Genomic DNA, 17,841 nt, shown 5'->3' with positions numbered 1-17,841 from the left:
TTTAAAGTTTGTTGGAACTTGCTAAGTGCCCTATCAAACACTGAATCAGTATAGTCAGGTTACCACGTGCTCTGTTTTAAGAAAAAGCTAGTTTTTCATGCTTCTCAATGTTTATGACGTTACATCTCCTGAAATGTGTATTGAACAATGCTATAATTTTGCAGATGCATTCAGTATGTTGTTACATGTGGATACTGTCTGAGAATGTTTTGTGAATAGACTTAGTTGTAAAAAAGTCAGGCCTGATGCTAAGGTTTTACTGCATGAACAGCGAAAATGTAGTAAATGATAAACTCTTTTTCCTTGCGTGATTTTGCAGAGTTTTGCCAGTGAGAAAAAGTTTCATGAAGGTTTGAAATTATTTGTAAAGTTTGTTGGAAATCACTAAGTGCTCTCATTCTCAAATACTGGATGAATATGTGCTAATCTATTTGCACACAGTGAGTTCTGTTGACTCAAGACATATACACAGTTTGTAACTATAATACTTATTTTAATGTATTAAATCTGTAACATATACCTTAATGAATTGATTATAACAACATTTTAAATACACTCAGTAATTACATTAAATATTGACAGTCAATTTGGTAAAAGTTTTTAACATAATTGGTGGTTCTATTTACATTGGAATGATCATAGTGAATGTAAGTAGTTGAAGTTTTAATGGTGGAACTTCTCACCCATTTAACATTCTTTATCTTTATTATTATGATAAGAATGGATAATTTAGCACATGATATATAGATGACAACTTGGCGATACACTTATAGTTCCAGTAACGATTCTGTAACAAACTGTAACTGAGCAAGACTTGTCTTCAGTGATATTTAATACAAGAATTGGAAAATAAACTTTCATTTAACCAGTTAAATCAGTACACTGTAAAACACTACCAGTACACAACTATTCAACTTAAAATAATTTGAATGGCTAACATAAGTATGAGCATTTACGTCAGCGGCGTGAAATTGTCAGCTTTAAAACTTTTTGCACAGACACCACCTTTGTATGAATCAATATATTTCTTGTAAGAGGTAAGAGGATTGTGATACAATGTGAGACATACTGGATGACACTGATGAAGATATACATGCTGAAACATGTCACCCAGTTGTTTCATGTTGAACAGTTGTAGCATTGATGTGCTGAGGTAGTTGGTTAACTAAGTAATGTTTGTTTTCTTGTTCCCTGTATTAGATACCACTGAAAATTGGCTGTGCATTTACTGGTTTGGTAAATAATATATAATCAGTAAATCAGTAGTGCAGCTTAAGATTTACAAACATGACATTTATACAGTAGATTCAAGGTGGGAAGAACCCAAAATACAGGGTTTTTATACATGATTTCCTCAATAGCAAATGAGAATTTGATTCCTCATTCACTCCATCTCCTATCCCCCCAGATACCTTTTCAAGATACTTAATCACAATATCCTCACCTTCTTTCTGTATGTCCTCCTCCTCCTCTCCTCTTGCTGACCTACTTTGTGCTCCCATAATTGTTCTTTCTTCTTTTTGCTTTAAGTACTGAACTTCATTGTAACATTTTGTTATTAGTGTTGTTAGAATGAATTTTCACTCTTCAGCAGTGTGTGAACTGACATGAAACTGCCAGGAAGACTAGAACTGTGTGCTGGACTGAAAATCAACCTTGGGACCATTGTCTTTCATGAGCAAGTGCTCTCCCAACTAATCTACCTAAGCAAAACCCATGAACTGCCCTCACAGCTTTACTGTCGCCAGTTCCCCATTTACCAATTTGGAAGGTGGGAGGTGAGGAACTGCCAGAAGTAAAGCTGTGAGGACAGATTGTGAGTTATGCTGGGTAGCACAACTGGTAGAGCATTTTCCCATGAATTGCAAAAGGTCCCAAGTTAGAGTCTTGGTTCAGCGCACAATTCCAACCTGCCAGGAGTTTCATCATCATTGCTGTTGGTTGCCATTTATTAATCTACTGTCTGCTTTATGCCATTTTTGTTTAGTATCTTTCTTCAGTTTTCATTTATTTTGTGTTTTTGATCTGATATTATCTGGACCTTATTTTTTCTCTCTTGCCTTGCTGTTACTCCACAATATCCAACTCTATCAACTCTTCTCCATATATCTAAGAGACTCTTCTTGGCTGCACTTTGTGTAACTTGCATGTTTCATTGTCAGATGTCCAGAAATGCTGTTCCTTCTTATGTTTTTTTTATCTTCTTCCCAAAATTTTATGAGTAAGGCTCAAGTTGTATTTAATGCCATGTGTAAATGGTAAATCTTTCCAGGGTGTATGTCTGTTTCTATCATTATTCATGTTTTCCTTGTGAATGTTAAATGGTGCTATGCCATGTCATCAAAACTTCCAAACTATGGATAGAATGTAAGTCATTTTTTATTTCGTTGTGAACATGCATACCAATTTGTCAGTAGTGGATGACCTTGTTTTCCAGATTACGGAAATCTGCTGCGAAAATACTTCTAGAAGCTCAACAATCCCTCAGAGACGGGGATGAGGAGAAGAGTTATGTTTTACATATGAGATACATAGAAACAATGATGTATGTTCTCAAGAGAGAAGAACCCAAGAGTAATAGAAAAGCTGATTCATTAAGAGATGCATTAAAAGAAAGCGTAATAGCTGCTGAAAAACTGTCTCGAAGTCTTGAAAAACGGTAAGTATCTGACCTGTGCAAATGATTGAGGCATGAATTTCCAATTTTACTGTTATAATTTCTTGTTTCATAAATATGGTGATAAAAAATATGTACTGTATGATGTATTACATGAGCACTAGTGGAATCAGCATTGCTTCGAATTGCTTATTTTCCACTGACATGAAGATAAAACTGTTAAGTTTTCTTATGTACATGTTCACTTCTGACATGTCCATACCATGTGTGTTTCACTCCCTCAATAGGGTAGCATAGAGTAGTGGGATTCAAGTTATTGTCTAACAATCCAGATGTGGGTGTTCCATTGGTTCCTCGAAAAGGGATGGTTCTGTTGGAATGTGCTGTTTCCTTCCTGTCCGAGCTTGTGGTCGCTGTTTAATGACAGGACATTAACCCTAATTTCCTTTCTTATTTCCTTGTCTCTTACTCCAGAAGATGAAGTGTGGGAACTGCAATTTGGGTCATTTTGAATTGTGCAGTAGTGTTAATTTCTGTAACTAATTCATTGAAAGGACCTTATTTTGCAATGAATTCAAGTTGAAAGTATCTGGCATGGTTCAAGTACTCAAAAGGTGTCAAATCAGCTGTAGTGAGTCATAATGATAAAAAAGCGAAACTACTGAGCCTTGCATCTGCATCCACTTACTTGAAGATTAGTTCTTATGTTAAGAATATTTGGGAAAGGAAAATTTCCTGACCAACCACAGAAATAGTTTCAAGCTCAATGAATTTTTTTTTATATTATATTTGTACATAATACAAAATAATGTATGTATGCAGACCTAAGAAACAAATGAAAATTTGTATCAAGGCCGAGATTCGAACCTGGCTCTCCTGCTCACTGGGCAAACATGCTAACCACTATGCCACCCTGGCCAATCCCTTTACACAACTGCACCGACTACCCTAGCATGCCTCCCTCCTCAATCCAAATTCTCTTTCACGTCTCAGCTCACTCGGTATTCCCTCCAAAATCGAACAGCATTGCAAAGGCTCTCCAGCTGTGTTGGAATGGCACCTCAGCATCGAACAAAATGGAGGATCCTGCCTGAAACACAGTCATAGGTGCTTCAATCAAATGCTTCATTCCATAGACCTTTTCAAATCTCAAACATCTGTGATGAATACTCACAGACTGAGGCAACAAATGAAAATTTGAACCAAGGCTGCAAATCGAACGCATGTCTCCTGCTCACTAGGCAAACACACTAACCACTATGCTATCCTGGCATAGTGGCTTTATACAACTACATGGACTACCCTAGCATGCCTCCCACCTCAGTTTAAATTCCCTTTGACAGCTCAGCCCACTTGGTATTCCCCCTAAACTCGAACTCTTTTTCATTAAAGCACCTGTGCCAGGATTTCAAGCAGGAACCTCCATTTTGTTTGATGCTGAAGTGCTATTCCAGTACAGTTGGAGAGCCTCTGCAATGCTATCGGTATAATTGGTAATTGGGTTGAGGAGGAAGGCGTGCTAGGATAGTTCTTGTAGTTGTGCAAAGCTACTGTGCCGGAAGGCATAGTGGTTAGCACATCCGCTTAGTGAATAGGAGATCAAAGTTTGAATCCCAGTCTTGGTATAACTTTTCATTTGTTGATTCAGTCCGCATATATAGATCATAGATGTCTGAGACTTGAAAAGGCCTCTGGAACCGTATAGCTTATTTGAAAGAATAATGTAATCGGGTATCAACTTCTCCTTCCATACCCCTTTTGCAAGTGATTGGTGAACAGATGAGCTTAAGCTCTTGCGGCACTACTGACCTTTCCACGCAACAAGTCTATTCTCTCAGGAGTATAGCAAATAAAGGCTTGAGTATGAGCCAGGCAGTCCTGTGGACTCAAACTGGGAATTGACAAGCATCACAAGTGCTTAGTAAGTGTAACCGCCGGGCATATTACAGATATAGGGGTAATGCCACCTGCATGTAGTATATAAGGAAGAATTATGTGATGGGTTTATCATTCTGAAATTATATTTGAATGTTAGTCATTTTTGAGAAGATCATGTTGTGCCTTCTGTAATAGGAGAGATGTTACTAGGATGTCAGAATTTGATAGTGACATTATTGTGGCCTATTGGGACTGCGTTTTATTGTTCCTCAATATTGCTGCTCATGCAGGTTGGGATTTCGTTACTATCATGTAAATATGTAATCAGTGGATTCGAGAGGGCCATACTCAGTGCCATGCAGGATCTCGGTATTCCTGTGGAACTAGCACCTCCTGGGACAAACTTATTGTCCTCAGTTTTGCAGAATCATGCAGCCATGTTATGCATGTGGAGTAAGGAAATGGGCTTCTTTGCTACAAGACGCGTATCCTTACAAACAGTGGCTACACTTTATGTCAAACAATACAAAGGTGTAGAACCAAGCATTCGTTATGTGGGAACTGGAACTGGCTTTGTCAGTGGCTCATGATAGCTCATCTGAGCCAGACAAGATTCAGTGTTTCTAAACATGACAGTTTGTGCTCAGAAGAAACCATGCTTGCTGCTTTCAATTAAATTTGGTCTGACGGGCTCTATACCAACTCTTGTAGGGAGACAGTGTTAACCTCCTAACGTTTCTGTTCCTACCACAAAACATTTAAAGCCTTACCTATTTTTTATATAATTTTACATTTTTTTGAAAATATATTGCTTGGGCAATCCATTCCTACATTTATCTTGAAAATCTAAGGAGGTGATGCAGGTAGAAGTAGATGAAAGGTATCTACATCTACACGCACACTCTGCAAATCACATTTAAGTGCCTGGCAGAGGGATCATCAAACCACCTTCACAATTCTCTATTATTCCAACCTCGTATAGCACGCAGGAAGAACAAACACCTATATCTTTTGGTACGAGCTCTGATTTCCCTTATTTTATCGTGGTGATCATTTCTCCCTATGTAGGTCATTGTCAACAAAATATTTTTGCATTTGGAGGAGAAAGTCGGTGACTTGAATTTTGTGAGAAGATTCTGCCACCGCATTATCCTAAGATAACTCAGACTCTTGAAAATTATCTGCAAATCGCAAACAATAGAAAATCCAGGATGGAATGTAACAATGTTATGAAAAGGAAAGTTGCCACTCACCATATAGTGGAGATGCTGAGTAGTAGATAGGCACAACAAAGAGACTATTACAAATAAAGCTTTCGGTCTGTAATGCCGTCATCAACAATAGGTGACACACACACACACACACACACACACACACACACACACACACACACACACACGCTGCAATATGTGTGTGTGTGTGTCATCTATAGTTGATGAAGGCCTCACAGGACTTAAGCTTTGGTCTCCTGCTGGCCCAAGGTATTCCTGCCTGTCGTAAGAGGTGACTAAAAGGGGTCTCACACATTTCGGCCTTTATGTGGTGGTCTCCTGTAGGGTTTGACTTCCATTTTTCAAAATTTTCCCGAAGAGCGAGCCAATTGGGGAAGGGCACCTTATATGGTGCATCGTGTCCATCATGCATTGACATCTTTAGCCCACTTTCTCGACGTCGGATTGCAGTCCCGCCCATTCTCCATCTCTTGGGCGAGGACACCTTCCTGGGTCCATTTTCCACTATGCACTTTTCAGTGTCACTTTCTGTGCCGACGATGACAATGGATTTCTTTGCACCTGATATCCAGCACAGTAGCCAGTCTGTTGTGGTGGGGCTACCATGTACCATGTTATTTGTAGCCGCCTGACCGCGCAGGGATCACTCTCCTGATGCCTTCACCGTTAACTCCCCATGTATGCCAAGGGGTAGATGCCCATCCCCCTGGGTCATTGGGACTCCCGGCAATGGCCATCCTGCCAGGTGGTCTTTGCTGTGGCTGGGTGGCGCCTGTGGGGAGGGCCCCTGGTCAGAGTGGGTGGCATCAGGGCAGATGACACGCGATGAAGCGTAGTCCATCATCTCTTGCTGGTGGTGAAACACCAGCAGCATCTAAGCATTCATGAGCTCAATTCAGCACACAGAAGTACGACCCCCAATCATTCCCCTCCCTGGCCACACCATGGGAGGAACGTCAGGCTAAAGATGGCAGCGGATCTTATTCACCCTCGTACCTTGTATGTTCGAGAGCTGATGGGGAATATTTCGTGACTATGAAGCCTCAGTTTTTTGTTGAGCATTTAAGAGACAAGTTTGGGGAGGTGGAGCGATTGTTCAAAATGAGATCTGGGTCAGTTTTAATCAGAACAGCATCCTCTGCCCAGTCACGGGTGTTACTCGCTTGTGACAAGCTAGGGGAAGTTTGTGTAACCATCGCGCCCCATAAGAGCTTAAATATGGTCCAGGGTATCATATTTCACAGGGAACGTCTTCTGCAGTCTGACAATGAGCTGCGCTCCAATTTAGAGTGGCGAGGTGTACATTTCATCCAGTGTGTCCACTGGGGTCTGAGGGATAATCATGTTGCCACCGGTGCCTTCATCTTGACCTTTGAGGATGATACATTGCCCGAGAAGGTCAAGGTGATGGTCTACTGCTGTGATGTAAACCCCTGTATCCCTCCCCCATATGTCTTCCTGCTGTACTTCCAGCATAACATGTCGAGATTGCGGATGCCCATCGCATCCCACTACTCCATGTGCCCCACCTCCTATCTGTGTCGACTGCAGAGAGCACCATTCACCTTGCTAGCCAAAATACATGATTCTCCAGAAAGAAAGGAAAATCATTTAGTACAAGACCCTGGACTGACAGACCTACACTGAGGTTAAGAGAAAATTTGGATGCCTGCATCCTGTTACATATGACATCGTCTTACGCTGCCGCTACAACAGTTCTAGCACCATCAGCTCCGCCAACCCCAGTCACCTCTCATAGCTGGACGACTACACCTGCGCCCTTGATGGTGGGGGACATTTCCCTCCCTGTTGCTCCCGCACCACCTACTTCGATAGCATCACCCCCCCCCCCCCCCCCCCCCCCCAACCATCGAGGAAGTCCGTCCCCACTTCTAAGCTGGAGAAGCGTAAGCCTTCTTCAGCTTCTCTTGCTAGGAAGAGGTTTCTTGCGTCACTCCCTTCCCAGGTTTCTGCTAGTGGGACAGATGACACCCGCCAGTGGCTGAAGAGCTCAAAAGCAGCTGGTCATAGGGCTTCACGCTCATCCTCAGTCCCGGAGACTGAGCCAGTGAAGTCCTCCCAGCCAGGGAAACCCAAGGAGTAGCGGGAGAAATCCAAGAAGAAGACCCCTAAGACCAAGGAAATTGTGGTGGCACCCACACCGCTGCTACCTACAAGCTCTGCTTCTGAGGATGGGGTGGAGATTCTTGCGTCTGCTGAGGACCTGGTTCTCGTCACACCCTCAAACACAATGGATATAGACTGCTCAGGCAATAAGTCGATGGCAGCAGGTGACTCTGAGGCGTAAACTGCCTCATTGAATTTCCATGCCTTCCCAGTCTTGCGATGACGTCATCCTCCAGTGGAATTGTGGCAGTTTTTTCCACTGCCTGGCTGAGCTACAGCAACTACTAAGCTTTACACCTGCTATCTGCATTGCCCTCCAGGAAACGTGATTCCCAGGGATGTGGACCCCTGCCCTCCGTGGCTGTAAGGGATATTACAGGAACCGTAGTGACTAAGCGAGTGTCATTTGGAGTTTGTGTCTGTGTCATAAACTCAGTTTGTAGTTACACTTTGCCCCTTAAACTCCTCGTGAAGCTGTGGCTGTCAGAATAAGGACAACACAGGAAATAACTGTCTGCAATGTATGTCTTCCTCCAGATGCTGGAGTATCCCTGAATGTATTAGCTGCACTGATTGATCAACTCCGTAAACCTTTCCTACTTTTGGGAGATATTAACACCCATAACCCCTTATGCGGTGGCACCGTGCTTACTGGCCGAGGCAGAAATGAAACTTTACTGTTTCAGTTCGACCTCTGCCTCTTAAATACTGGGGCTGCCACACATTCCAGTGTGGCTCATGGTAGTTACTCGGCCATTGATTTATCAATTTGAAGCCCAGGACTTCTCCCATCTATCCACTGGAGAGCACATGATGACCTGTGTGGTAGTGACCACTTCCCCATCTTCCTGTTACTGCCCCAGCATCAGGCCCACGGACGCCTGCCCAGATGGGCTTTAAACAAGGTGGACTGGGAAACTTTCACCTCTACTGTCACCGTTGAATTTCCCCCACATGGTACCATCAATGTGATGGTTGAGCAGGTGACTACAGTATTTGTTTCTGCGGCAGAAAATGCGATCCCTAGCTCTTTAGGCTGCCCCTGGTGTAAGGCAGTCACTTGGTGGTCACCAGAAGTTGCTGAAGCAATTAAGGAGCGTCGGCGAGCTCTACAGCTGCTTAAGGAGCACCCTTTCCTGGAGCACCCCGTAGCCTTTAAACAGCTCCGTGCCTGCATTTGCCAACGTACCAAATAATGGAAGTAGGAGTGTTGGGAAAGATACGTCTCGACCATTGGGTGCCAAATGTCACCTTCCCAAGTCTGGGCAAAGATCAAATTTCTTTCCGGCTACTAGACCCCAACAGGTGTTCCCGGTGTTACCATAAATGGAGAGTTATCTACCGACGCAAACGCGATTGCCGAGCACTTTGACAAGCACTTTGCTCAAGCCTCGGCATCAGAGAATTACCTCCAGCCTTTCGCACTGTCAAACAGCGGGTGGAAGGGAAGTCCTCTCATGCACTGCATGTCACAGTCCTCTCGTGCACTGCATGTCACAGTGTATCCTATAATGCCCCATTTACAGAGTGGGAGCTCCTCAGTGCCCTTGCACATTGCCCCGACACAGCTCCTGGGCCTGGTCAGATCCACAGTAAGATGATTAAACATCTCTCATCTGACTACAAGCGACGTATCCTCGTCATCTTCAATTGGATCTGGTGTGATGGCGTCTTTCCATCACAATGGCAGGAGAGCACCATCATTCCGGTGCTCAAACCTGGTAAAAACCCACTTGATGCAAATAGCTATCAGCCCATCAGCCTCACCAATGTTCTTAGTAAGCTGCTGGAACGTATGGTGTGTCAGCGGTTGGGTTGGGTCGGGTCCTGGAGTCATGTGGCCTACTGGCTCCATATCAGAGCGGCTTCTGCCATGGTCGCTCTACCACTGATAATCGTGTGTCCCTGAATCTGCCATCCGAACAGCCTTTTCCAGACGCCAGCACCTGGTTTCTGTCTTTTTTGACTTACATAAAGCATATAGCATGACCTGGTGACATCATATCCTTGCCACATTGTATGAGTGGGATCCGCCATGAAGATGTGTGTCATGCATTTCTGTCGGCGTTGTACCATTCATCCGGAACCAGCACTTTACCGTAATGACAATCCACTCACTGTAGTGGAGATGTATCAATTCTTAGGTATGATTTTCGATGTTCTTTTGTCTTGGCTTCCCCATCTTCATCAGCTTAAATGGAAGTGTTGGCAGCACCTCAATGCACTCCGCTGCCTGAGCAACACCAACTGGGGTGCAGATCGCTCCACGCTGCTGCAGCTCTACAAAGCCCTTGTTCAATGCTGCATTGAATATCAGAGTCTGGTTTATGGTTCGGCAGCGCCCTTAGCATTGTGTTCGCTCGACCCATTGCATCATTGCGGAGTTCGACTAGCGACAGGAGATTTTAAAACGGGTCTGGTGACAAGCATACTGGTGGAGGCTGGAGTCCCTCCATTGAAGATCAGATGTGCACAACTGTTCGCTAGTTACGTTGCACACATTCATAGCTCTCCTGAACATCCTAATTACTGTCTTCTTTTCCCAACCATGCCAGTTCACCTCCCACATAGGCGGCCCAGGTCAGGGCTAACGATTGTGGTTCATGTGCGATAGCTTCTATCTGAACTGGAGTCCTTCCCTTCACCACCTCTCCTCGAGGTCCATTCATGTACACCTCCGTGGTGCAGCTGTGGCTCGAAGCTTTGCCTGGACGTTTTGCGTGGCCATAAGGACTCTGTTAACCCTGTGACTCCCAACTGTCACTTACTCTGTATTCTTGAAGTGTTCCGGGGCTCTGAAGTGGTTTACACCGACGGCTTGATGGCTGATGGTAATGTTGGCAATGTTGGCTTTGCCTTTGTCCACAGAGGCCATATTGAACAGCATTCCTTGCCCAATGGCTGCAGTGTATTCACTGCAGAGCTGGTGGCCATATTTTGTGAACTTCAGTATATCCGTTCTTGCTCCGAGGAATCATTTCTTCCGTGTACTGACTCCTTGAGTAGCCTACAAGCTATCGACCAGTGCTACCCTTGCCATCCTTTGGTGGCGCCCATCCAGGAGTCCATCTATGCCCTGGACCGGTCCAGTCAGTCAGTGGTGTTTGTGTGGACCCCAGGACACGTCCGCATCCCAAGCAATGAATTTGCTGACAGGCTGGCCAAACAGGCTATGCGGAAACAGCTTCTGGAGATGGGCATCTCTGAACTGACCTGCATTCTGACTTATACCACTGGGTTTTTCAGCTTTGGGAGATGGAATGGCATAACAGTATGCACAAAAAATTGCATGTCATTAAGGAGACTACGAATGTGTGGAAGTCTTCCATGCGAGCCTCTCACCAATATTCTGATGCACTGTCCTACTTTGACTGCCCAATGATGAAATATTGGGTTACCAGACTCTTTGCCGCTCATTTTATATGACAACGCTTTATTGGCTGATTTAGTTTTACGTTTTATTGATGAGGGTGGGTTTTATCATTTGATCTAAGTTTTAGCGCATGTCCTTTGTCCCTCTGTGCCCTCCACCCTAGCGCTTTTAGGGTGGAATTTTTAATGTGTTGCAGAGTGTCTGGCTTTTCCTTTTTATTCTCGTGGTCGGCCAGCCACTGTAATCTGCTTTCTTGTTTTACTCTCTTCTGTTTCTAGTGCCTCTGTTGTTTTCTTGTCCTCTATTGTTCCTTTTAGTGTTTGTTGCCTTTTCTTCGTCTTTGTGGTTTTTCCTTCCTTCCTGTTTTGTGTTATATGTCTCCTCTGTGTTATTCTCACACTTGTGGCATTGTTTTATTAGGAACAAGGGACCGATGACCACGTAGTTTGGTCCCATCCCCCCCTCTTTTAAACCAACCAACCAACTGTAAGCTTTGTTTGTAACAGTCTTTCTGTTGCGCCTATCTGCGACTCAGAATCTCTGCTATATGGGGAGTGGCAATTTTCCTTTTCATAATATTGTTATCGGCTCGTAGTTGTTACAACATGTTGTTTATTACGAGGATGAAAATTTTTTATTTAAATATACAAATAAGATAGCAGACAAGATAAGTATTAAAAATCTGTTTGTGTATGATAGGTTCTGAAGTGTGGTGTGACGCACCAAGGGACCTGACACCATGGGCAGTAGTATCATGTTTCTCTCTGGACGCTCCTCTCACATGTGTCCTGCTTCTTGGAACAAACTGTGCACACTCATGTCAGATTGCATGTCTTCTGTGTTGGCTCGACGACTTCAGGGAAATGTCTTCCCGTCAACCAAAGAGGGAGGGGTATTTGTCCTAGTTGGCCTTGATTAGGAGAAATGATGCTCCCTTTGTTCATTACAACTATTTTTTCTGAGAGGGTTGATATGAATCCCAGTAAGTCCTCTTTCCCTCCAGATTTGGCATACAAAATAAACGAATTCCACACAGAAATATCCAGGAAACGGGTAAATATTTTTCTTGTGATACTTCTTGCTTTGCTTTCTTTGTATTGGATATGAATGGTCTTTGATCAGCTTGATCTACTCCTCCCATTGTGTTATTGTAGTCAAGCACAAGCTTTGGCTTCATTACTTTCCTTGGCCTTTTTTCTGTCTGCACCATATCCATAGTGTGGATACATGAAAGAAGTACCACGCATTTCTTGTTTTTCCAATGCAATGCTAGAAGTTTTACTCATCCTTCAGCTGCAATTTCCTCTATACAGAATTTTTTTTATTTCTGAGAGATCATGGCATCTCTTTCTGGGCAATTTTTAATGTTCTGTAACTATCAGTGGGCTTCAAAACTAGGAAGTCTGTTAACTGTGGGGAATGTGTGAAAGTTATCTGTCATTAGACAGTAACCTTGCTTCTGGAGCTGTTCTACAAGTGTCAGTTTCTGACAACATTGGAAAATCCATAAAATGTGCATCCAGTTTTGTCCCTTTCCCCATATAAATAATCTGCTAGCTGATTCACACAGCATGTAGAATTTTATTCCAAATCTTGCCCTTTTCATCTGGATATACTGTACCCAACCCGGTTGGCTGTTGTATGAAAGTAGACGTTCATCCACCTTAGTGTCCTTTGAAGGCCAGAAAAAGTTTTTACTTGATTTTCAAGGTGCTGCTAAACTGGCCAAATTTTGTTCAGCTTAGGATTTGGGTGATTTGCAGCATCATACATTCTGTTATCAGAAAAATTAAGATACTTTGTAATTTGGGAAAACCTTTTGTAGGACATTACGTCACTGAGAAAAGGAGGTTGAGAGGCTCGCCTGCTGTGACCAGTACATCTGCATTTCAGATTTTTGAACAACTTTTTGCAAACTGGGTTAGAGCAAGGGAAATTTGAAGTTCTTCACATCATGTCAGCAAAACACTACATCCGGTGGTTTAAACGCTTTGACTGATATATTTTCCTGTTTCCACCAGTATAATTTCCATCAAATCTCTCTCAAAAAAGTGTTCAAATATTTCAGGTTCGTCATTGGCAAAAGGAATCGTACAGCTGGGATTATAAGTGAATGGAAATCTTGGTGGAGCACAATCAGTATTTTATCAACAACATACCACACTCTCAGATGAGATCAGTCTGTATCTGTGTCTTCCTCACATTCTTCCTCATTTGATGAAAGTTCAAAATAGTTATCACTAGATTCCGAAACAGAGGTGTCTTCCCACTGCTCTTCCTCACTGTAATAATCACTATTCCTTTTAGAAGACTGCAAGCAGATGGAAGGAAAAGAGAGGAGAGAAAAAAATGGGTCAAATGGCTCTGAGCACTATGGGACTTAACTTCTAAGGTCATCAGTCCCCTAGAACTTAGAACTAATTAAACCTAACTAACCTAAGGACATCGCACACATCCATGCCCGAGGCAGGATTCGAACCTGCAACCGGAGCGGTCGCGTGGTTCCAGACTGTAGCGCCTAGAACCGCTCGGCCACCCTGGCCAGCGAGAGAGAAAGAGAGAGAGAGAGAGAGAGAGAGAGAGAGAGAGAGAGAGAGAGAGAGAGAGAGAGAGAGAGGCTGTGAAACAGCATAGTAATGCTGCACAACTTAAAGAGCATAAGCCAGCTACAATACACATCAGCAAAATGTGAAACTGCAAAAAAATTGTAACTAGTGACAATGGAAGGAGCTAAAACGATTATAATCTGGATGCTTATGCTAACTAGTGGCAGTGGAAGGAACTACAACATCTATTATCAGGATGCTGGTGCAGGGATGCTCGAAATTTGGAGGTATGAGTTATCTCGGGATAATATTTCTCAGCAAAACAATCTAACCCAAGTTATATTCGGATAATCAGTTAGGATGTTGTGTGGGGTGTGAATTTGTAAACCATCTTATTGTTTGGGTCCTGGAGACCAGAAAGTTACTTAACCACTCCTAGTATAGTCTAAGGAGAGTCCATTCAGTGCTGGATAGTCATATCTTGCAGGAGACTGCAGTAAAGGAAGCCATTCACCACTCTCTCTCTCTCTCTCTCTCTCTCTCTCTCTCTCTCTCTCTCTCTCCCTCTCTCCTTGTTGGAATCTTCTTCAGTATCGAGGATTATAAGAATTATATGGTTGCACTTGGAGCCACAACACTGTTGAGCAACTATGTGATTGAGGAATATGAGTACCCCTTTCCCTTCTTGTCCTATCCTTCCTGAGTTAACACTATTTTTGTTATATAATCGGAGACGTACTATCAAATTACATCCTTAAAAGCCATTCCCCAAGGAAGTGTACTCTTTTCCAGCCCAGTGATTCATTAATGATTTCATTCATGAATCACTTATTCATAAAGGATTTCTCATTTTCCTGTTCCTCCTTCAGTCTGAGCTCAACAGCATATAAACTTTAAATGTCATTTAAGAGATTGGAACAATGGGCTTATTTTAATCATTCACATTATGAAAGGCGCCTTTTAAATTTGTTGAAAGGTAGATGTCGGAAAACTATTAATATCTTGAAATGACTTAGCTACTGTACATGGGAGAGCTGGCAGTTGTTGACTTCTGCGGTTTATGTAAAGATCTAAGATATTGCCAATGAAGGCATTAGACTGGTGACTAGTGCTTAACCGAACAGGTTCTGTCACAGCTGCGATCATTGACATTCAATGAAAGCACTAACTTACCTTTTGAACAGCCGTTTATTAACATATGAAACACAACAAAACCATTCAGGGTCAGAGCATGAGAATGCGTTCTGACATTAGAAGGAACAGATGCTAAGATTCACTGTCAAGGGTTGAGTAGGTCCTTACGCTGGTTAATTAAAATGCTCAGTCTGAATTTTAAAAACAAATGAAATAAAAATAACATAACACAGGAAACAATGTTTTTAATTGTATTTTAAATGAACTTCATGATTTTATTGTACATATACTGATGGTTCCGCGAAGATGAGTACTGTAGGTGGCATCATTATTGTCCGATAGGAGGTCTTCAAGTTCTGTACCTGTAACAAATGTGGTGTCTTATGACATAGAACTGTATGTATAGTGACCTACATAGATCCACAGCCAATCTCCAGGCACACAGTCACAAGATGCGCCACAGAAGTCGGCAAATGCAGCGAGAAGTTTGACATCTTTCAGAGACTGCCACTCACGGATGTGTGCACAGACTCTTGTCCACCCACTCTACCAGATGGCTGACAGCTTTTAGAGATGGGCCCGGCCAGCTCTAACTCAGTCGCGTTTCCCTCCACATATGTGTTATCAGACTGTTGTTGTGAGCCACTCCATGGCTACTGTACCCATTGTATTAAGTCTTTTTCTAGACTTAATAATGTTTGTTTTCTCAGTCATCATGTGGTGGTCTCTTGTGGCATTAGAACACATTTGTGATATGTAGGGTCAGATCTTCATGTGTTTTTCATTGTTTAGTTGATTTTGCATTTTGCCGTGACATGGAGTCTCTGATTCCAACATTGGTGCAGCAATGTAGAGAGCTCATCATGGTCGTGCAACAGGTTTTGCTGGCATTACTCTCCAAAAATTCATCTCCTACTCCTTTTCTTCCTCAGTTCCTGCCTTTTGATGAGGTGGCAGGAGATAAGGAGGTGTACGAACACTGCCTACAGCAGCATTTTCACGCCTTCCTTTTTACAGATGCAGAGGTTTGTCATGCACTATTGTTTTCCTGCATTTCTCCCACCTTATATCAGATGTTGCTGCAGTTGGCCCCATTGCAGTAACCCTCCTTGTTTTGTTTGATACCTTATGTTCGTTGTTGTCTTCCTCTTATCGCCACCACACACACGTTGTGACCGCTAGGGTTGAATTTTACCAGTGCAAGAAGCAGTCCCATCGTCTTATTGCTCCTGAGCTGTGACCCTCCTTGACCTGAGTCTCAAGTGCAGTTTTGTCACAGTCAAGTCAAAATGTGGATTTCATGGTTTGTGATGTTATCATCCACTCCGCTCTGGATACGGAAGTCTGATAATGAGCCCTCCAGTTAGAGGACACCTTCCTCGAAGAAGCTTTGTCAATCACCCAGTTGTATGAGGTCTCAAAAGCCACTGGTCAGCAACTAGAAGCCTGCGGCAGTGCAAGCTGACCGATCCAGCAGCTCCGACAGTGCACATACAGTGCTCTAGTCGCTGCTCCCTGTTACCGCCATGTGCATTGTGTTACTCCAAAAATGACAGGTCAGTGTGTCCCCATCATTTCGCCGTCTGTTGCAAGTGACGGAAAAAAGGCCACATTACAATAGTCCTGCCATTCAGCTGCACAGAATGTAGCATCAGAGACCATGGATATTGGGAAAGTGTCATTGTCAGGGCTGGTTCCTGATTATGATTACAGCAAGCTTTTTATTGTGGTTTTGGTTCTTGTGACAGCTGCATCTGTTGGTAGACACAGGTGCAGCAGTTTCCTTGTTTAATGCCCACACATATTCAGATCTTGATTCTCTCCAGTTGTCACCAGTAAACAGGCACTTCAGGAGATATGGTAAACAGCAAATCCCCTTGCTTGGCGAATTCATGGCCGGAATTACCTATAAATCAGTGACTTGACCAATGTTCATCTACAAACACTAGTTCAGCAAACCTTTTTGGTTTTGATGCCTTTCAGGCCTTTGGCTTTACGGTCAGAGACTCCATGCAGTTGGCATCTGTCCAGGTTCCCTATCAGTGTTTGAAACCTCTGTGCTCAGAATTTTAGAACATTTTTATGGTAGGCATAAGATGCATCAGAGGCTTTCAAGCCCACAATCCATGAAGCAGTCAGCTCGTCCTAGTTTTTCCATGTTAGGCAGAATCCCCTGGCCCTCCACTCCCAAGTCAAGGCAGCTCGCCTCCCTCAGGGTTTCAGTTCCCAATTCTTCAATTGAATGGGCCACACATCTTGTCATTGTTAAGAAATGCTCTGGTAAATTGTGCTTTTGTGGTGATTTTAAGGCCAATGTGTATTCAAAGTCAGTTGTTGACATGTGCCTATTGCCACGTTCTAACAAACTGTTTACACACTTAGCAGATGGTCAGTTCTTCTCCGAACTTGATATGTCTGAAGCATATCACCAGTTACTCATGGATGATAAGTTCAAGATATTATGGTCATTAACACACAATTCGGCCTCTATCGGTACCAGTGGTTGATATTTGGGGTGACAAGTGCACCAGCAGTTTTTCAGCGCTATTTGGAATGGGTAACATCCAATATTCTGTACTTTTTCAACTACCTTGATGACATTGTTGTTACAGGATGTACTGTGAGGGACCACCTGTACGACATCTGGTGCCTTTGCAAGAACTCCAGGCCGTGGGTCTGCTTTGCAATATGCAAATTTTTCCAACCATTTGCAGAGTATCTCTGCCTTCACCATGCTGAAGGAATGCCTCCAGGTGACACTGTGTCTGTCTACCTCTGATTCCAACAAACCGTTAGTTTTGGCTACAGCACCTTGCAGCACAGTATGGGGGCAGTCCTCACCCGTTGGAATGCAGCTGGCTCAGGGCAGCCACTGTTGTTTGCATCCTAGACTATCAGTCTAGTATAGGTCCAGTACTCTCAGGTCAAGCTGGA

The 17,841-nt window shown here is 43.2% G+C and overlaps 1 protein-coding gene across 1 annotated transcript in view; it reads left to right on the top strand.

The window, feature by feature from the left end:
• The window catches only part of LOC124545982 (ubiquitin carboxyl-terminal hydrolase 8), a 226,904-nt gene that overhangs the window by 13,049 nt on the left and 196,014 nt on the right, over nt 1-17,841 (top strand). The window contains exon 2 of the mRNA XM_047124950.1: nt 2,438-2,659. Within this exon, the coding sequence (XP_046980906.1) occupies nt 2,438-2,659 (222 nt within the window). The remainder of the gene's footprint in view (nt 1-2,437; nt 2,660-17,841) is intronic.

This window comes from Schistocerca americana, chromosome 1 (genome assembly GCF_021461395.2).
Source record: "Schistocerca americana isolate TAMUIC-IGC-003095 chromosome 1, iqSchAmer2.1, whole genome shotgun sequence".
Lineage (NCBI taxonomy): Eukaryota > Metazoa > Arthropoda > Insecta > Orthoptera > Acrididae > Schistocerca > Schistocerca americana.
This window is presented reverse-complemented; position numbering and strand designations above follow the sequence as displayed.